General features: G+C 36.9%; 1 protein-coding gene across 1 annotated transcript in view; it reads left to right on the top strand.

Moving 5' to 3' along the window:
* Positions 1-2008: 2008 nt before the first annotated feature.
* Positions 2009-22799, top strand: part of LOC108665596 — a 29955-nt gene continuing 9164 nt past the window's right edge. The window contains exon 1 of the mRNA XM_018152371.2: positions 2009-2929. Coding sequence (XP_018007860.2) covers positions 2084-2929 — 846 coding nt within the window. The 5' untranslated portion in view covers positions 2009-2083. The remainder of the gene's footprint in view (positions 2930-22799) is intronic.

Below are 22799 nucleotides of genomic sequence, written 5' to 3' on the forward strand. Positions count from 1 at the left end.
GCAGCCACTGCACTTAACTTCCCGCTCGCCAACAAAATGGAGTAATATTGGCCGAAAATGCAAATTTTTCGTTTATTCGTTTATAAATACATAGAAATGGCTTAGATTTCAAGATATTAATGACAACATCTTATTGAATTCTATTTGCTAAATAGAACATTTCTTTTGGATGTCAACGTTATTAGCAATGTGGCAACTCGTGTGCCACTGGCAGTGTAACTCCTTTGAGGTCTCGAAACGCGCCGGAGGCACTTGATCTGTCTTTGTCTTGATTACCTGTAATAGATATTAGTGACGACAGCGGTCAATTAGCTAATGAAGGATGGAAACGTAAAGCTTCAATTATGACGGCAGTTCAATTAGCTACTAAAGGATGTAAATATGAAACCGCAATAATCAACTTCATCTCTCTTCAAAAGGTCGCTAGAAATGATGTAGCAGCCTCGTCTTATCTCCAAACTTGCAGAAATAACGTAGTAAATTGAGTTAACGTCATTTACAAAATATTGACTGAACCCCATAAATTAAATGTTATATTATCACATCGGAATGGTTTCCCGAGGTTTTCAATCGGATAAATCGAGTCCCTACAAGCATTAAATGGTCATGGATAAGGTACAAAAATTTAATTGGAAAATTTTTATGAAAATTCTCCCATGCACATCGAGTCAAAAACGATGGCAACGCAACGCATCTATTGTTCTGATGTTGACAACGCAGGCTGGAGTAGAATTTTATCTGAATGAGTGTTCATAAATCATTAATTGTAGTAGGCAATCATTTTATCACTTATCACTGTATTAACTGTCGATAAATGCAGATGCTTTCTTTTAAAACATTATTACTCTTTCTTCCTACGCTGACATGCTTGTTAATCCTCTTTAATTGAGTATAAAATTTTGTCAATTGCAAAGAATTACGCAACTGTCACATTGCTAAAATGTTCATGTAATATTATTCTTAACTTCTTGAAAGATCTCAGAGTTCCATCACATAAACGCATCTGAAAGATGTGATACAATATTATGTGGCCGGGAATCATTCGCCAAATTTGTATTAATGTCTGATGTGTCGAAGTGGACTTTTTAGGCCCTAAGCTTGCATGTCGTTCTGAATATCAACGGTATAAATTCTGGAACTATAAAATATTCATATAAAATTCATCTCCTGCATTGATCATAAAATGATAGCAAAATTTTATAAAATTTCTTGAGACATTTGTCTGCTGCACTGTGATTATACCATGGGAAAGCATCAAGTTTTTTAATGAGGAAATTTCCCTTTTTTGGTTTACAGCAACAATTTATTTCCACACTGTTCAAATTCATGTAACTTGCACATATTGTTCTTCTCATTTCGCAATTTTTATTTCAAAAATTTTTCATTTCCTGTGATATTCTAACCTTCGAAGCTCAAAACACCTCGTGAAGTAAATAAAGTTCAACACTCATATCAGATCATGCTGGTAAAATCCAGTCTGTTTACTACATTTTTTATGATAATACAGAATTTTATAGCACTAAAAGCTGCTGCAGTGAAGGTAGAGGAAGTCTGGACACGTTGTTCGTGCCAAAACTTTGACCATTACGCCACCATTTTTGCAGATTGTCTCGAGCGGCCGCAGTTCCCGAGGTGTTGCAGATCCTTTAAATTGACTTACCTCAAACTAATTGCTACGTTAAAGCCAATTATCAACTTCTCGGCAAGATTTTGGAATTTGTAATTGCATTGAAGTCGGTCAAATTATGCTTCTGTTGTTAACAAGGTAGTGTTGCTTGTAAAGGACCGTAGGCGACATACCTGTAATTGTACGGGTATTTCTATTATGTCATCCATGGGAACCTAATGAGTTTTTGGTGTTAAAAATATTCTCCAGTTCTGCTGTAGGATGAATGTATGAATTAACTTTTTCCTCTAATGACATTTCACAATTTTAGAAATAATCTAGATTTTTTTACAGATTGTTCGGAAAAAATTACTTTCAATGCTTTAAATTGATCATCAGATTTAAAATCGAGCAAGTTATGATCAATCTCGCCTAATTTTTGTGCATATAATAAAGCATCAAAGAACTTTGATCAATATGAATATCTTCTGTTTTCTGTGTATGTGGAATTTCGTAATAGCATGGCATTTCAGTTCAGCACAAATCCCATTAACAAAAAAAACGAACGTTGAACTAAACCATAAACGTGAAAAATTCGATCACGAAAACCAAGCAGCTGCAACTGATTCCGATGAAATAATAAATATTTATTCATTCGTGGTCTTGAAAAATCTAAGCCGGAAAATCAATTTGAGCAAAAAAGACGATATTTCTGGTGATGATTACAAGCGGAAAAATTTTACCGTCCAGACGACTAAATCTGTTAACTTGCCTCCGATTCTTCATCGTTTCCACGAAGATAATTCGTATCTCGCACGGCTGGATACGTCGGGATCCTTTCTTTCGACTGATGTTGACTTAACGTCTCCTCGACTCGTGCAAACCAAAGAAAGTCGAATAAACCTGCAATTAAAAACCGTGGATCTCAGAAGAAGTTTTCATGAGGGCAAGGCCAGTCACCTGCGAAATGCCAACTCAACCTTCAAAGACTCCAACCAACTTTTTCTTTCGGTCAAAAACAGTCTTGATTCTGAGAGTTGGAATTTCCCTGTAAGAGACGATGTGCTGAAAATTTATTCACGAGCTGAGCTTCGAAGCTCAGATGTTGGGCTGGACTCGAGTTCAATGCGTACCTTGAATCGCACTGATACCATCAACAATTTAAAAGGCATATTATTAACAAGCTCGAATGGGATCAAAGATGACCTAAACATTGGATATTCCCCGGCAAAGGCAACGGGACAAATAAAATATCTGATCACACGGAGCCACAAGGAGCCTACTTCTGACACGGCGCTGAGCTACGAGGGCATCGCTACTACGGTAAGTATTAGTGGGTTGCATGGAAACTAAGTTAACAAGTAGCATGCACTTAGAGAAATGAGTGGGGTATAATACCACACTTGGCTGAGTCAACGGTTAGTACAGGAAATGAGCCCACTTTTTGAGTGAATTGCCTGATCTCCCGTCTGGGCGAGTTTCGCTTGTCACGGCTGAGGTTGCCTGACGTCGGTCACAAAGTCTGAAGAAAGGTAAAACGGTTCAATAAATTGGGACCATTTTTAGGTAAGCCCTGGATTCAGCCAAATGGGTTATTCTGACCGGCTTTTTTCTCTAAGTGTAGGGTACCTGCTTTATAGAATAGACCTTGGCTAAATGTTTTTTTTAAATCACTTTTCCGGTCCTCGGCGTCCATGTTACTATTTCCTTAAATTTTATTATTTCCATTTTTCCCAACCCATCATTAATTATTATATTATCTTGTCTTCGTCCATCACTGTTCTGTTGGACGTGCAATGAAATAAATTTAAAAAATTCTTATATATCCTCTCACGTGTGGAGCTATTTTCAGCTTATTCTATCACTCACATAATGAATAAATGAATTAAATTATCTCTTATTACATGTTATAATAAATGTCTGTCCAACGTACGCTGTATGGTTCTTGTGCATCAAATTAATTCTTCTCGTCGCAGAACTGATTTTAATTTCAGCGCTCGTGACTGATTATGATCATTAATACCTGACTGCAGGGCGGGCGTGGATAATACTTCGCTAAGTACATTACCATGTTATTAATATCACCTGAATTAATTTAGTAAATGAAAAGCTTAAAACTTCACAATTGCGGATTCATAATCTCGAGCCACAGATTGATGAAAAAGTATCTTTAATAGTTGAAGTTGATTAGAAATTAAAATGTTTAGAGTCAAACTTAGCTTCAATTAATGATGGGAAATTTAAAAGCATAACAGATCGAGCAAATCATGGAGTTACCAGCTGGGTCAGCTTCGATGACAAAAATTGATGATATTGTTAATGAGGTGAACGATACCATGAGTTTTCTCGAGATATTATTTCTAATAAGAATTAAATTAATCAACTTAAATTGATGCTTCAAAATGAAACGGATAAAAATATAGAACTGAATAAAATATTAACAGACCGTATTAATAATCTGTAGCTTCTCGAGTACGGGTGAGTTTGGCTCTTGCATAAATTGAATCGGAGTGTTTTAAGCTAGTAGGAGGATTTAAACAGGTTTCATAATTTGCTTACAATGTAAATTAAACACGGTATTGAAACAGTGAGTTTTCAGGATAATTTTCTCCACAATCAATGTTAGTGATGCAGGTGAATGGTGCGTACGTAGCGGTGAGTGCAGCAGCAAGTGTAGTGCAGCAGAAGGCGTGGTGCATCAGTTGTTCTATAGCCGACTTTTTTTTTGCACCTGCTATACCAGTCTATGGTCGGATCTGGAGGGTTTTATGAGTTCTATTTTTGAGCGTGCGATAGAAGAAAGCGTCGTTATGAAAATGAAAAATCCTTTTGAGCGTCGTTAGAAAAACTGATTCACGGACGGCCCGGCTATCTGGGGTAAATTTGAATTGGATAAATGGGTAAATTGAAGTAAATGGGTAAGCGATGGCTAAATTTAAATAGGATATCGTTTAAATGGACATTGAATACGTATAGTATGCTGAGCAAGGAAGCGATGATTCTTGTAGATAGATCGGGCTCAAGTTCCAATTTCCATAACGGTTGTGCTCGCTCTGATTAAGTCCCAGGTTTTTAGTAACGAATAATTTCCAACCTTTACTAACGACAGTGGTAAAAAATTGGGAATGCTTGGTCAATCGGGGTAGATGGTCACGATTTTGATCGGGGGTAAATAATAATAATAATAATAATAGCGGCTTCAGCGTTTATTAGGCCATAGGCCTGTCACCGATTCTTAACGTCGCAGAACATTCACAGCATTTTGCGGTATCGAACTCGCAACTCACTGCTACAATTCTGCTGTGCTTAACCGCCCGGCCTCCTTGCCGATTCTGACCAGAAACTGACGCACAGAGCTGGGATCGAACCCGCGCCTCTCTGCGCCAATCTTGGTACTCTGAACTTTAACCACTGGGCCTCCCTGCCCAAAATGATCAGGTTTTTGATCGGGGGTAAATTATGTCTAACATATTAAGTCGTTTATGCAAACTGTGCCCATATAGACCCTCTTTCCATACCACTGATGTTCTGTTTATTTCCACGTGAGTGAAGTTGTGTCTTTGTCGTGAAATGAAATCTTGGAAACTTTTTTCGTCCTCTAATTTTTTACTTGGAAATGAGCGTCAAAAAATATCTTGCCGTTTCTCACATGTCCACTTTATTCATGTTCTTCAGACTATGAGATCGTTGTATCAGAAAGTGAGAAGATGTAGCAAGAAAACTTTATAGATTCTCAGTAATTTTCCCTGCAGCTTGTGTACTTGAAAAAATTTGAAGAAAATGAAAGGTTTAGACATTTTTGTCCGTAGAGGTTTTATCTTAACGTCGCTTACACATTCTGATGAAAGTGTTAGTCTCATCCTGACTCAAAATTCCCACTATATTATTTGTGAACCTTTATTCAATACTATACTGAATTACCGCTGTGCATCATATTTATATATATGAGGAATAAATCAATACTAGATTTAATCATCCTCGGGCCTCGCTGTTCTTCCACTCCCGCTGTTTTTTTTCATCTTAATCTAATGGGCTGGCGCCACCTGCTGCTCAGAGTCGTGCTCAGCTCTACTTAGCTGCCTTCTCATTTGTAGCAACTGCTTAATTTCGCAATTAAGCAATTACGTTTCATGCTATTTGATTTTACCACCAGACAAATTAACTATTCCTGGCCACCAAGTTTTCCTTGTCTATAAGCATTATCTATTTTTATATTTTTTAGCTGTTTTTTCATTCACTTTTTTCCTAAATAATTTAATTTTGCTTTCTTTCTTTCCTCCTAAAGATTTTTAATCATTCATCTCAATGTTTTCTTTGGTAATATTTTATTCCAAGATTCCTAAAATCTCTATTACAATCATAATAAATTAATTCCTCCTTTCGTGAATTTTATTAAATAAAAAGTTATTGAGCAAACATTTACCGCGGCCAAACATCCAATTCATAAAACATAGCGCATTTGTATAACAGAATAAGAGGCAAACTATAGGTTTCAACTGATGGCCGACACAGCTAGGAAGCTTCGCTCTATTGCTCACGTGGTAATAAAATGTAATTGTTTTCACATACGAACAAAGCCCTTAGCCCTATACTTTTCAAGTGTTATTCGAGTGGCCTTATAACACAGGCATTCCGGCCTGAAAAATTGTGGCATTTTGTGCGTCGCAATGCCTGAATAATGAGAGCCAGATTTGCATGTTATTTGACTGGCTTCTTTTGTGCCATTCTTGACCGGCACTTTCGGAATCTTTATTTTTAACGGCCCACGCCTCCAGAGTCTAAAGTATTTATGGAGACCTTTAATCCAAATGTGTTTCGTTTATTGCAAGAGCTGAATATTATTTATATTTTCCGGTCATCGTAGCCACGAAAAAACTCTCTCCCAAATCCATCAACATAATTTTCCTGTGATTCTCGCTGTCAGTTTTGACGCTCAGATTGGTATAAAAAATAATGCATTTTTCGTAGCGTGCTTACTCATGTCTATTATTTTTTTATTCACTTCCCAGGAGCTTTCTCTTGTTATTTTTGAAATGCTTTAAATGCTCATAATACCTGAGCTTGCTTAATGAGCGCTTGATTGGTTTGAACAATGATCATTATAGAATTAATTATAAAGCTTGATCGTTTGTTTTCACAGTCGCGTAAAGTCACTTAGTTTGTGACGTCAAATGAATTTTCTAAGTCTGAAACTAACTTGTTTCAGAAACAAAAATAAAATAACAAAAACAGAATCAAAGAGTCGAACGTTTTTGCGGAATGAGCCCTGAGGTTGCCCTGGCAACTCTAGATTATCGTGTTTCTTGATGCTCTTTTTTCTGACATCATCAAGACTGCCGGATTGCATATAAATTGTTTTGATAAAAACAATTAATTAATAATTAATTATAATTGCAGATAAAATGATAATTTTCGCCTTTGTGTTATATACTTGATACAGTTTTCTTATCGATATACGCCACGTCTGCTTTGAAGGCTGAAACTTACCACTTTTTTTGTACTTCCTTTCTTTGACTCTTAAGATCTACGAGCTTTTTATTTGCTGCAAGAAAATTTTCTAGTAGAAAATTTCAAGTCGATTCAATTGAATCTATCAATTGAATCGAAATTGATTGATTCAATCAAATTCCTGATTGTTTAATTGCAGTTATTTGCATGCCATCCAAAGCTTTATCACAATCAAAAGGACGACTAGACACCCACTGAAAAAAAAATTTTTATCTTAATCGAACGTCAATCTTTTCGGAACGCTTCCTGTCCGGAATTCTCGTATTCAATTCTATTCTCGGGATGAAGTTATTTTCAATGCATAAGATTTCAGGCAGTTTTGAATTTTCATGGCTCACCGTCAGTCAACATATGCGCTCTGACTGATCACCAGTGGAAATAAAATAATGCTAGTATATGAGTATGGAAAGTATATTTTATTGAATATATTATATATGACTCACCGGGCCCAGAAATGATTATGCTCAACCCAAATGAACTTGGTAAATGATCTTTAAATAATTTGTTAGCCAGTTACTTATTCTCAAACACTCAATTAAATAGCTTTAATGAAAAGAATGAATTCTAACTTTAGGGAAAATGAGTATAATGAGGACTGTGCTTTAATTGTAAACTAAACAAAAACGAACATTGTCATAAAATATTAAAGATACATAAAATTAAACATAATTGCCGTCCGATTTTTTTTAATTACGATGCAAACAATTCATTGCGAAAGGGTTAAACGTAATCTAACTAACTTTGCCAAAACAAGATTCTCATTAACTTTTCATTAAATTTTGTTTACTGAGGAATCAAATTACCTTTTGTTACTACTTATGCAGAAATAAATACCTACGTTTGCTATATGAATAACATATATACTCTTTGGGAAACCGGATATTTTCAATAATATTAATGTGTTGCCATATGGTTACCAAACTTTGCACGAAATTGTCATGTCATTTATGTCAACCAAAGTTATGGAGGTTTCTAAGTTTGAATGGTGGAGTGGTTGGAGTTCATGAATATATTTAAGCCCACGAGACTCCAACCAATTCACGACTGCTCAGAATCAATATTTTATACGTATCCAAAGATTCTTTACGGAGGTAATCTACGGTTCTCATGTTTTTCCTCTTTTTACATAATCCAACATTTCATAATAACCATGTTTCCCCTTTCAACGCTGTTCTGCCTGAATAAAAACCATAATTATCCAGAAAATTTATGAATTACCCTAGGACGCAATTGACTTCACCCTAGGAGTTAATTCACTCCTCTTTCTGTTTGCGGACTTGAAGTTTTCCTCGAGATTTATATAAATTTTGAGGTGACGAGACAAGCTTAATTAAGAAGCTTGCGCTAATCGTTTGCCTTCAATACCACAATTTTGATTTTTACAGAATTAAATAAAAATTGAAAGGATTAACCAAGTAAATTTAGAAACAATAATTACAATAACACAACAACAATAATAATGTTACTTATTGGAAAATAATACCCGTGTCGTGAGTAAGTCAACAAATTTCTCTCCCTCGTCTCATAATTTCTACATATGATGACGTAGAATACAAGTCGATCTGCACATAGCATGTCATTAGGCCCATGTCATTCAAAGATTCATTTAAAATTTCAAAGTCCGAATTTCAAATGAGGTGCCTTTGAACGAATTCAACAGATCAAAAAGTCGTGTAAAAATTGTCTTTTTGACTTGGAAACTAACAAAAGTCAACTGGAAAGAGACTTTTTTGATCCTTGTCATGATACACCATTTGCAGAGCTATAATATAAACATGTTTTGAACGTGTTTGCTCGTTTCGAGTTTGCATTCTTCCGAAACGAACTTTGTGTAACTACAACGCGTCGAGCAAAGCATGACTTGTTTCAACAATAACTTTGAAATTTACTTCTGTACGTTTCCTTTGTAAACTTACGCTGCCAAACCTTGTGCATAAGTTAAGCGAGCCGCTGAATAACTTAAGTTTAGTTAGGCGTTCTTTATCTTCCATGCTCGAGTGTTCCTTTAGTAATTGAAATGATACAATCATTCTCTTAGTTATCAAGTTTGAATGTAAGATGGTTGCTTTCCATCCATAATTTAATTTGAGTTTTATTTACTGTAAAAGTTTGTTCCATATACGTCTGGAAAATTGTGATTGTACCGCAAACTTTTCCTTTCAAGATCTTGTTAGTTAGTCTTACTCTTGCCTGCAGGTAAAACATATTGTTAAGAATAAAATGCTGCAGTGTCGATTGCGTGAATGAATGCAGTCAAATTTCTCTCAAATCGTCAGATATATTCTTGCTAAATACTACACATTTTTTAATTGCGCCTGAAAAATACTTTTTTTTTAATTTCTTTAAACTAGTCACGGGAATATTCACAAGCATGCGCAGCAGTTTAGACTTACCTATGTTTGCTTTGCCCTGGGGCTGCAGAATATTAGCATTAACCATGAGTCCGGGCTCATTGTAAACACATCAGCGATGGAGAGGGTCGTGTTTTTGTTGCCATCATCTCGAGATTAGCAGCTGTTGGGCTAACTTTTTCGGTAGTCCGGCAGCTGTGAAGCTAATGCCCTGGCGGAATAGCTGCCTGTCCATTATGCCACTATACACTATTTATACTACTGATATTGTTAATTCCTCTACTCTGCTGCTTCTTTTATTGCTACTTCTACACTCCTACTTCTCTTTTCACTAATACTTCTACTAATAATAAATTAATTTATCCGTTTTAGTTCTTACGGAGAAATAAAAATATTTTGAATCTTTGATAATCCCAGCAAGACTTTTTTTGTAACGCATGCATGCTCATAGGTTAGCAAAACGATGTTGATGTTTGCTTCTGCAATTAATGATAATTATCCAAATTTTAGCATTTATTTGCAAATTTTAAGATCATTCACTGAAAAAAATTATTTCACATCTACACTAGTGTCAAAGTTTATTAATTACAATTAATTGAAATGTTTCTAAACGTGTGACTGTTAACTCTTTTATCATCATCAGCCATCAAAAACAACGAACCCTAAAAATAATAATAGAAATCTTTAGAAAAGTTCACTGTACCGAGTAGATAACTCGTTCTTTATAAATTAATTTTATTACACGTTGACACTGAGGCCCAAAAACACAACGAAAGCCTGCCGTGCCAACTGCCCTGGCTATGCCGATAGTTCTGCCTTTGACAAAGCCTGTTATCTTCAGCTGAAAAACAACGAATAGTAACAGAGTCCCGAAGGTTAGATTAATTGTGACAGTTTCATGATCCTCGATTATTAGCCTCCAAATCCTGGAGGCTGGCCAAATCCTGGATCATTATAATAGTTTTTATTATAATAATTATTATTACAATAATTATTATTATAATAATTATTATTATAATTATAATTATTATAATTATTAGCCTCCTATCCTGGATTATCAGCCTCAAAAAAAATTGTTGACTCTGAACTCACTGCATCATTTGGTCGACGCAGCGCCTGCATGGTGCGGTACTCTCATCACCTCCGTTGCCGATGTGTATGAGATAAGATAAACGAGGATGGCGATCATAAACTTCAGTGATTACTATATTGTCAAGACAGTGATTTTCATATTGTCGTGATCGACACTTACAAATTTCTGATGTCAAGTAAAAGTGCCTTCGGTTTTCAACATTTAACATTGGCTTATCATAAATTACTTCATTGCTCGTGGAATGCACATATTTTTTTCACGATTTGAATAGTTTTTGAGAGAATAATATTGACGTTTGTGATTCAATTAATCTTCAATTATGTGTAGGAATGTTGTTGGATATTTGCATATGCATTGTGCATGTCTAGAAGCTTGATCTTGAATACGACTGAAGTCTGTTCCTCTTGTATATATGTTCAATATTTACCATCAACTTCAATTAGCGGCATTGAAACCTCTCACTTATCCATTCATAGTGTGTATGGTGATATTTTGCATCAATATTCGTTATGAAAACAAGCCACCATGCATGACACAGAACTCAAAATATTTTTCACATCCCATAGTTACTTTTTCGCAAATAAACGCCGGGTATAACAAAAGCCATGAATAATTCAACGAAACCTGTCACGCTCGATGGATCTACAGAGTGAGAGTGAGCGCAGGCTCACAGAAATGGGTTAGACTTTGGCCAAATAGCGATGCACTTTTTGCCTTTGTGAGAGTCAACCTGACCCTATATTGCTCAGCAAAAACGCGTGTCAGCGATACGTGCAGTGAGTATGTCTCTATTTGTACAGTATATGACCCAATGATTTTTCAAAGTAGCACTGTTAGAAAAAACGGTCCCAATGTCATTCTAGTGGCCGGTCGCCCAATGTAAATAAACTGTTTCACCGTTTTTATCAGATGTTTTCAAGTTTTTATCAGATGTTTTCACGTGCCGACTGGCCACTGAAACGCCGGAAATACCGTTAACGGTATTTTTTCTAACAGTGCAGGCACCCTGCCACTGGCCCTCTTTCCATGCGATGCCGATGGACGGAATAAGCTGGAGGTTCCATGCATGAATCTGCTGGAATTTGACACAAGCCCAATATTGAGTCGGATTTTGGACGTTTTTCCCCCGTTTTCAAGATTAGAATTGCACGGCGTTGCCCTGCAGCTCAGGCCTCTGCCGGGGGGTGTCAGAACGACGTAGAAATGTGCTCTTTATTTCGTCCTGCACTGTAGCTGCCGGTCAGCTCGCCAGACTCCATAAAAATTCTGACAGTATTTTCTAATAAAAAGTTTAATTCGCTGAGCATAAGCTCATTTTCAGTAATGATGTATTTATAATTTTCAATGAAAATTGCGCAGGTTAATGTTAATATCTTCGTAATTACAACATATTACTTAAAAGTCCAGTAACAGGTATATATAGGTACGTAATTACAAGATATTACCTAAAATCTCCAATACCTGTTACTGGACGAAAATTTAGAGGTGGAGCGCCGACCTCCAGATACTTATCCATTAATTCATTTAGTTGTAAAATAATATCTTTGAAAAATGAAGTTTTATTTTTCATTTTATCGCTCTTTCTGATTTGTCAAGGTAATTCTGCTGCTATATTTTTTATCTGATGCAACTTATTAAAGTTAATTGGATTAATTTGATTCATTTCGTAATTATAAACCGTTATTATGGAGCCTAGGCATCCGTTTCTGAGCAGTGGGATGGGAGGGGTAGAGCGTACAGATTCTTCCTGTTGTTTCCCTGCCAACCTTGCTACCAGAGCGATTAAGGTAAAATTACCATTATTATCCACTTGACAAATCAGACAAGACTGTCAGACTGTTTATTTCAAACATTCCGGCATCACAGGACTGTGAATTTCATGAGTTATACCTCAGCATAAGCGTACGAATAGCGTTATGAAGCGTACGAATAGCGTTATAAAGCGTAAGAATAGGGTTATGAAGCGTAAGAATAGCGTTATGAAACGTACGAATAGCGTTATGAAGCGTACGAATAGCGTTATGAAACGTACGAATAGCGTTATTAAGCGTGCGAATAGCGTTATTAAGCGTACGAATAGCGTTATTAAGCGTACGAATAGCGTTATGAAGCGTACGAATAGCGTTATTAAGCGTAGGAATAGCGTTATTAAGCGTACGAATAGCGTTATGAAACGTATGAATAGCGTTATGAAGCGTAAGCAAAGCTTTATGAAGCGAACGAATAGCGGTAAGAAGCGTAAGAATAGCGTTATGAAGGGGAGGAATAGCGTTATGAAGCGTACGAATAGCGTTATGAAGCGTACGAATAGCGTTATGAAGCGAACGAATAGCGTTATGAAGCGTACGAATAGCGTTAAGCGTTATTAAGCGTACGAATAGCGTTATTAAGCGCTCTCACACGCACGGTATGAGGGATGATACTTCCCTCACACGCACGGTATGAGGGATGATACATACCAGAAATTCCTCCAATCAAATACCGAAGCCATTTAGTTTAGCGCCGCCTAACATAGAGATTATTAATTGACTTCTGCAGCGCCGGACGCAGGCTTTAAATTTTAGTGAAGCGGACGAGAGTTGATGGCCAATTTGACGGCAAATAAAATGAAAAATAAATGTTTTCTTCAGTTAATATTCACGAATATAAGTTTTATGTATGTAAAATTTATTAGTAAATATTATAAGAATAATAAGTTACCGAGACTATAACTTAAGTTATAAAGTAATGACAATATAAAGAGAACTTATTTAAAAATTGTTTTTAATGACAAGCACTGAAAACAAACCTAGAATTTAAAATACACCCTGACACTGTGGGTTCACTAACGGATTTAAATTATAAAACACATATTCCTTACTTAAAGTTCCAAATCTTCCTCAAAAAATACCAAATGAAAATTCAAAAACAATTGCAAAGCTATACAAATACCGACTCACACATTTCCCTAACACTCGTCTCATTTTATTGTTAAATTAGTAACTATTGACTGGTATTGCACGTTGCGATTCTCACTCGTATATTCACTACACCTAGCAACCTAATTAGTGTAGAATCTTAACGAGGCGGCGAGCTGATTAATTAATTAGTGCCCTAATTAGAGCATATTCAGTGCTATTTCGTGATCTATAACTGTATATAGACATTTATGAACAAAAATGCATAAAGAACATGAGCAAAACTTTAATTCACCTTTATTATTGCCTTAAAATTATATTCATATCAATATCCTAATTATATATAGAGATCTTTATGCGATCAAACTAAAAGTCTAATTTGCAACATAAGAAAAACTCTCAGTTCTTCAATCAAATATAATTGTTAATTAAGCGCATATATAACAAATATTAAATCCATGTGCAAAACATTTATTGTTAATATACAATCAATATATTATATTAAAATTCCAAACATTATACATTCTAAACATATAATAATGTTTTATTAACTTAGTGCCCTAATTATTGTTTGTTTTATAAGGAGGCCGCGGCGCTGCAGCGATGCAATAACAGCGCTGGTATGCCGCGCGCTTTGTTCTTTGCCGTCCTTTTGCCTACAGTCGAGAGCTGCAGGCGAAGAAACCTAGTCGACTGTGCTGCAGACGAAGAAACCTAGTCGACTGTCTGCAGGCGAAGAAACCTAGTCGACTGTGCTGCAGGCGAAGAAACCTAGTCGACTGTCTGCAGGCGAAGAAACCTAGTCGACTGTGCTGCAGGCGAAGAAACCTAGTCGACTGTGCAGCAGGCGAAGAAACCTAGTCGACTGTGCAGCAGGCGAAGAAACCTAGTCGACTGTCTGCAGGCGAAGAAAACTAGTCGACTGTGCTGCAGGCGAAGAAACCTTTTCGCCGCCTGTGCTGCGATAACAAATAATTCTATACACAAATTAAGTTGTCTTCAAGCCGCGTTCGTCGCCGCTGGTGACGGAAGCCAATAGCTATCAGAGCTGCTCAATTAGACGTACCGACGCCAACCACTCACTTAGTATCACATGATAATAAATATACTTAATAATCTTTGATTATAGTAAGGATTGTCAATTAAGCTGATAAAACTTATGTTGAAATTCTTCGCTTTCAGCGTCACAAGGGTATTCCGAACTTCCTTTCATATAATAATCCTTTATGCCGCCGTGCAACAAAATAAAACAATGCTAAGCCTGGTTTAATATTCACTGGTACATCATTACTTATTTCTCCTGAATTAAAGATAATTTTTTACTTAATCTTGCATTCTTTACTCATGAACTGCCAGCTCCCAACCCGGTTCTGTGGGCCTGAGATAAGCGACAGGATTATAAAAATAACAAAGCCACGAATATCAACAGTGTCAATTTACCATATAATTTAATATCTATCAAATGAACCCGTCGTTGTTCTGCATTGATTACCGCTGAATCGCCCCAAGATTCGATTAAATTTTATTTTTAAGCCAATTGAAGAGTATAGCAATTTGAATTCTAAAAAATGGCTTACCATTTTTGCTCCCTACGTAACGTATATATTCCGTGTACACGTTTCCATGAAAAGTTCAAATTCGTGTTAATAAATTACACGACATATTGCGCTCTCGTCACTGTTGCGTACGTGTTCTGAATATATTAAATTGGTCTACGGATAACTCACTCAGCCGCGAATCCTTTGATAATAAAAAACACGCTATATTGTAAACATTCAACATAAGTCGATGTAATTTATAACAAGAGTGGCCCAGTGGTTAATGTTCAGAGTAACAGGATTGGAGCAGAGAGGCGCGGGTTCGATCCCAGCTCTGTGCGCCAGTTTCTGGTCAGAATCGGCGAGGAGGCCGGGCGGTTAACACGGCAAAACTGTAGCAAAACTGTAGCAGTGAGTTGCGAGTTCGAGATCGCAACAAGCTGTGTACGTTCTGCGATGTTAAGATCGGCGACAGGCGATATTGTGAATGCTGAAACCGCTATAATTCATTATTTATATTAAAACTGCTATATTTAATTATTTTTATTAAAAAATATTAAAATTTTCTTTCTCTCATCGTGAGTATTTTTCATTACGACATTAATTACTCATTACGTATCTCATTCCTCGTTACGAATCTCATTACTTAATGGGCCTCTCATTACTCAATACGCATCTCATTACTCAATACGCATCTCATTACTCATTACGCATCTCATTACTCAATACGCATCTCATTACTCAGTACGCATCTCATTACTCATTACGCATCTCATTACTCAATACGCATCTCATTACTCAAACCCAGCTCTGTGCGCCAGTTTCTGGTCAGAATCGGCGAGGAGGCCGGGCGGTTATGCACTGCAGAATTGCAGCAGTGAGTTGCGAGTTCGAGACCGCAACAAGCTGTGAATGTTCTGCTATGTTAAGAATCTGCGACAGGCGATATTATGAACGCTGGAACCGCTATATTATATCATTATTATTAAAACAAATTAAAATTTCCATTCTCTCATCGTGAGAATTTTTCATTACGCCTTTAATTACTCATTACGTATCTCATTCCTCGTTACGAATCTCATTACTTAATGGGCCTCTCATTACTCAATACGCATCTCATTCATCATTACGCATCTCATTACTCATTACTGGAATTAGTTTTCACTTTACCCAGCATCGCAGTATCATTAATGGTCTAAACTAGCGGTAGATCAGGCGCTCAGATCTCAACATTACAAGTCGCCAGAGCAGCAACTGTATGGAGCAGATGATTCATGATTTACTCGAATATTTTTCAATAGTTCCTCGGAAAAACTCTGATTTACTGGGCTTTTTTATAAGGTATTATCTTGATAAAAGTAATAAAATGTTGAACCGTCGCTGTCGAGGCTTCTGCTCCCACAAATCTGTCAAATTAACCGTCGTCAGAGACTCTACACTGAGAGAAATTAGATGATCATTTTCCAAATAACGATGCACTTTTTGCCATTGAGTAGATCATATTGACCTAGTTTGGAACAGCAACAGGGAGTATTAGTGCTATGTCCTATCCCTGCTAGTGTTGTGTGTAAGAAAGTGTGTCACTATTGGGCCACCGTGATTCATTCGTTTTTCTAAGTGTATAGGAGCTGTCACGTACAGGGCCCATACTTTCAAAAAAGTTGAGAGATCGTAAGTTCATCCGCCAATCATTGACAACCTTTCAAGCAAAATCCACCAATCATAGACAAGAAAATAGAACGTAAGTACTTACGTTCACTTAGCGAATTTTGTAAGTATAGGCCCACTGATGTTCAATTCGTTTCGTCCGTGCCTGGTAATGCCACGCCGTTAAGCTCTACAGTGCTATCCCTGCAACGGTTATGACGGCTGCAAAAATGATGCGAGGCAGGAAATTGAGTGCATTTAGGAAATAAGGGAATTGAGTGACGCTGCATTTAGGCACTTGAATCGAGAGCTGCATTCGCTATTTGCCGGTGTTACAGCGGAGGTTTTCGAAGAGATTTTCGATTGCAGTGAGAAGTAGAGCGGCTAATGCTTGCCATGATCTGAATTTGTGTCACGTCCAAAATTTGAACGACTAATGAAGTACGGACTTCAGGCTTCTGTGGTGATGTGCCACGATCGTTAGTTTTTGAGCTCTCAATTTAAAGCGTTTTTTGTTGATTTTGTTTTTTGTCTGGTCTTTGGGGAAGAGTTTTCTATGTAATATAAAAAGCTCAACTGTCATTCCCCATGTCATACGCCGCCATCTAATTTGCTTGCTAACACAGCAACAGGGCAGCTTTCCGATGATCCCTCGGCAGGGATCCCTCGGACTCGATGTTCCCTCGGCAGGGATCCCTCGGACTCGATGTTCCCTCGGCAGGGATCCCTCGGACTCGATGTTCCCTCGGCAGGGATCCCTCGGACTCGATGTTCCCTTGGCAGGGATCCCTCGGACTCAATGATCCCTCGGCAGGGATCCCGCGGACTCGATGTTCCCTTGGCAGGGATCCCTCGGACTCGATGTTCCCTCGGCAGGGATCCCTCGGACTCGATGATCCCTCGGCAGGAGTTATACTATGATGACTTTTCAATATCTCATGCATGTCTAGTCTCTAGCAGTCGCGCTTGACATCAGCCTTATGGTTTAAAATTTAAATGCACGCGCAGATCGAGCGTCCGAAGCTTCTGAAATGATGGACTGTGGTAATGTTCGAAGGTATCCAAGTTTGAGGACTCAATCTCCTGTTAAGTGTTTCTGCCAATTTAGCTATTCTGTTGAAACGTCTTTGTATAAGCCTAAGATATCATTAATATTTATATTTTTATATTAGATATTATTCAAGTGATAATAGTCTAATCACTTTGCGACGAATTATGCTTTCGGTTTCACGAAAAAGAATTGCGCGGAAGGGCAAATCTCGGATGCATGGTAGTTAAATATTCTTATTAATTGTGCATGGAAAAATATTACATTGATGGATGAATGATTCTCTTTAAGGCTTTGATGTATTCTTCTCTACCTCCTCGGTGAGTACTGAAGTTCTTACCGTATCCTTCGACAATATATCTCTACGTGAAGGTGGTCCCGGTGATGGTAGAATATAAAAGTAGGTGATAACGCATTCATGAGTTTTGTCGTTCCCTGCGGCCCCTTAGAACACTTCCTGATATTTCTAACATGTCCGGGCGTCGAATGCTACATTAATAATAAAAGGACTGCCAATCAAGTAGATATGTCAGGCCTGCAATCGGATCCCGCTACGGCTTATAATCAAATGAAGCTTTTAAATGACATAATACGTGAAATAGAGGATGAATGCAGCTTTGAGAGGATCATAATATATTGTTGCTGTCGTAATAGCATTATAAATGCACAGCTTTGGGATCATAGGAATCCAGACTATAATATCATTTGACCGGGAATTCCTATTAACTGTTAAAATAAAGTTCGACTGCTGCAAGAATTAGTTGAATGAAGGTTAGCATTATTATGACCTTTTAATGAATTGCATGAACTAACTTGACATTTAGTAGGAGTATGTCAGAGAAATCATATTTCTGAACAAACGTAAGCATGATTTGGACTTGAAATGGCATTTTTAATGATCAAGTCTGTTTATTACAGATAAACAAACTTGATCATTAATCTTTTGCATTTGGAATACTCTTTTCAGCGCATTTTCTCATTTATGGAAAAAAAAATTCTCATTTCTCATTGTCCGTCTGTCTGTCCGTCCGTCTGTCCGTCCGTCTGTCTGTCCGTGACTTCACGTTTTCGTCAACGAGAAAATGCGCGCTCTGTCACTCACTGCAGTGAGTCCTGAGTTATATTTCAATAGTTCAATAAGGTCGGTATTGCGACCAGAGATTTCACTACAGCCGTGCTGCTCTTGCGTTGTATCGCATGCGTAGCAATTTCAGCCAAACTCTTTACTGAATTATAATTTTGCAATGGATTTAGCTATTGAAAAATTGGTGCCTTAATTTTTGTATCTGGCTTGTTTATTATGTGTTCTTTTTTTCTTTATTTCGATTAATAATTCAAAAATAATTCTTTGAACAATCTGCATTTACGTGCAATATATTTCTGTCCATGAATATTATTAAACTTTTTCCTGAACTAATTTCTTACTATAATAGCCATTGTTATGAATGTGCGGATCATAGTATAAGTGTAATAATACTATAATATTATGACGATCTCTTAGTCAAAGGTTACATGTGATGTTAGTAGTCAAGACCGTCTTAGATGACCGTGAATGCACCTAACATTGCTGCACCAAAAAGAGCACTTTTTGCTTTGGATGAGAATCAGAAGCATAACTTCATTTTCTATTCAATCTAATCCCGTAACGAAATTGGATGAACAAAAATCAGCATTCTGCTTCCAGTTATCAAAAGATAAAATATTCAAATGCTCGATCTCACGCGTTAAAAAAATTCGAATTTCATCCACTACGTACATCTTCCCAATTCGAACACAAGTCTCTGCTTTGATAGGCAAAAATACCAGTTTTATTCCAAACTATCGGCAGATAGAATATTCAAATTCTCAAAACTCGCGACCGAAGAGACCTTTCCTTTTAAGTCGCGGTTTAAAAAACACTTTCTTCGGTCCATCGAAAGTCTTTTGCTGGGGCGCGTCCATCATCAGGAGTAGTTTGCCAGCAGCAGCCAAGTTTCTCCTGCAAAATGAAAGGGTATCTTCACAGGAGGGCTCGAGAAACTTCGCTTCTTGAGTTCCTCGAGTTCGTGGTTTTTTGTCCATCGTCATGGTTCGTTCGACCGTCCATGAGATACACAGCCGAGTGGAGGAGGTGTATTGAATATTTACGGCAGGTATTCAGTTATGTACCTACCCAGCATACATCTGACGTTGAAACAACGTTGATTCCTGATTGATTTTAAGTTAAAATGTTGATGAAACAAAATGTGTTAAATCAAGGTCGAAATGTAACCAGCATTCGAAGAGACGTAAAACAACCTTATTTCAACATTGAGGCAACGGTGATCTTGGTACATTGAATTTTCTATCTATTGTCCAAAGTTGAATTAACTTTACACTGTTAGAAAAATTACCGTTAACGGTATTACCGGCGTTTCAGTGGCCGGTCGGCACGTGAAAAGAAACACCGTGTCGCCGTTTTGATTCAAATTTTACACTAGAAATCCGTAAAACATCTGATAAAAACGGCGAAACAGTTTATTTTCACGGGACGACTGGCCACTAGAACGCCAGTGGGACCGTTTTTTCACAGTTTTTTCTAACAGCACACCAACATTGAATTTTATTGTAAGTCTCTATTCCTCTACTCATATCTTCTGGAATACTCAATACGTTAAGCCTAACTCATAAGAATCTGTTGTTATAATATCTATAATTAATTATATTACAGCGCGCCTTATCGCTTGATCTTATCCTTCATTTTTTACGTAATTCAAACCTATCATTTCACCCGAAAATCCTCGTATTGTTGTTGGGGAAACGCCATATTACATGCCCCTAAAATGATGATTTAATGATTGTCTTGTCTGCAAAATGTTTTTTTCCAATGCGTACGTATCCTTTCAGTGAATTGTTGTTTCGAACCAGATAAAAATTGGTTTTATTATAAGAGTTATTCAAAAGATATAACACATGAGTAAAAATTATTCCCTTGCCGTTTGAAATGTGGAAGAGGCAGCAGCATCTCTATCTAAGTTAATCTCCTAAAGATGTAATCATCCCGGCAGTTCATCAAGTCAATTTTCATCGCATTGGCGGCATGATATCCAATATGGCGAGCTCTGTCACAATAAATTGGTGTGCAGTTAGTGTATGGAAACATTCTTGTTCAATTTTAAACTAAACATAGAATTATTTTTGGATAATGCCTTCGTCTTTAAGGATTGTGTTTGTGGTTTCTATCAGTGTGCAATATTATATAAATAGCGCTATGTCGCCACCAATTAAATCTTACTATGCATATTTCACTACTAAAATTATTTCCTGAAGGTGCAAGAAGTTCAAATCATTCTAGTTACCTAAATTTTAAACCATGTCATGTATTGAAATCAAACTCTGCCCTGGTTAAAATGTTGTTCGGTTCATGTGGTGAAAAAATTTCATTTCAATGAGCTCGGGCTGCACGCATTCAAGTAAAAGAAACTCCATTCAAAATCATAAGGGATGTCGATCTACAAAAGCCCCCCTTAAGAATGTTCCCGAATAGGCAGCAGCGCCTCTATAGTCTTCAGTATTACAGGAATAATTTATCCAACGATGATATTGGATGCAAGTCTCAAAATGCAACTTTTCTTTAACCCCGTTGAAGCTTTTCCAAGGTCGCTATTGAGGAAATAACTTGCATTTGAATGGAGAAATGGCTTGCATTTGAATGACTTGCATTTTTAACCATGCATGCGTCAATTATTACGCGCTACACATTCAAGAAATTGAATGGATTATATTGTGCAAATAGTGACCCACTTTCTTACGGACATGATGAGCTTTAAGAGAGGACGTAGCACTGATACGTTCTTCTATCGGCCCAAACTGAATCAGGATGACCCACACACAAGGGTAAAATGTGCATCGGAATTCGGACAAAGTCTCCTTCACTTCTCTGAGTGCCGGCAGCGGCTTGGAGCATATAACAAAAAACATCCTGGAGGCGCGACTGCATCCTGGACGGTGGGCGAAATCCTGAAAAAATTGTTTCACTTGTCCCAGGCACCGAAAAAGGTCTTTAAAAATAGCTATGCCGTTATAAGTAGCTATACCGTTATACATAGCTATACCGTTATGAACTATACCGTTAAAAATAGCTATACCGTTTCCATTTTCCGTATGGAAATGGATTGAATGGAGAATTCTATGATTTATTTGATCTTGACGACGTGTGTCTATTGATTTGAACTTGAAAAATTCGAAATACAAATTTTTTCCATTCCGGCTAACATCGTAATTGCAAAATTTTCTCAATTCTTCTAATCTTCCTTAGGACTGGATGAGCTCTGGAACTTTAACCTCCAAAATTGGCAACAGGATTTTTTTTAATTTATTACAATTCTGTTCAATGATTTTATCATTAAACTGAAAGTTATATAGGAGAGAATTAAGCAAAACTTTTACGACAACCATTTATGGTTTTAAAGAAAAATATTTAACTTGTCCATTTATAACTCAGTTTTTCTTCAAAGCTCGCACTTTTCTTACCAATTACCGGGTGTTCCACATCATTATGTTGTGCTGTATACCCTCAAAAAATTTAGTGAAACTTTGTCAAAATATCAATATAATATTTGCCATCGTGTGGGTCATCCTAACCCACTTTGACTCGGTAAAAAGGCATATCAGTGCTACGTCAGCGATCTATTCGTGCTGTGGGTAAGAAAGTATGTCAATATTTGGACAAAATTACCCATTTATTTTCAACCACATGAACCATTAATTTTTGGAGGCATTGACCCAATCATTCGTGGACACTATGAACCATTTATTTCTTTGCGTATACGACAGATTGCGTTAGGTCCTGTCTCGCGAAAGTTTATGCATTTACTGCACGCAAATGAGTCTAAAACAACACAGATTCCAAAAAAAAAAAACGTTCATAGCGGGTTAATTTCGTTAAAAAAGTTGATGTTTGTTGATTTCATAAAAAACGTTGATAGCGTTCCGAAAAAACGTTAGTAGCGTGTTGATTTCGTTGAAAAAAGGTTGATGGCCAGTTGATTTTGTTTAAAAAAGGTTTATTATATATTAGTTTATATTATATATTAGCTTTTATTATATATAAAAGGTTTATTATATAAAAGTGTTGATTAATAATTGATTTC

This window comes from Hyalella azteca, unplaced genomic scaffold, assembly GCF_000764305.2.
Source record: "Hyalella azteca isolate HAZT.00-mixed unplaced genomic scaffold, Hazt_2.0.2 contig1182, whole genome shotgun sequence".
Classification (NCBI taxonomy): Eukaryota; Metazoa; Arthropoda; class Malacostraca; order Amphipoda; family Hyalellidae; genus Hyalella; species Hyalella azteca.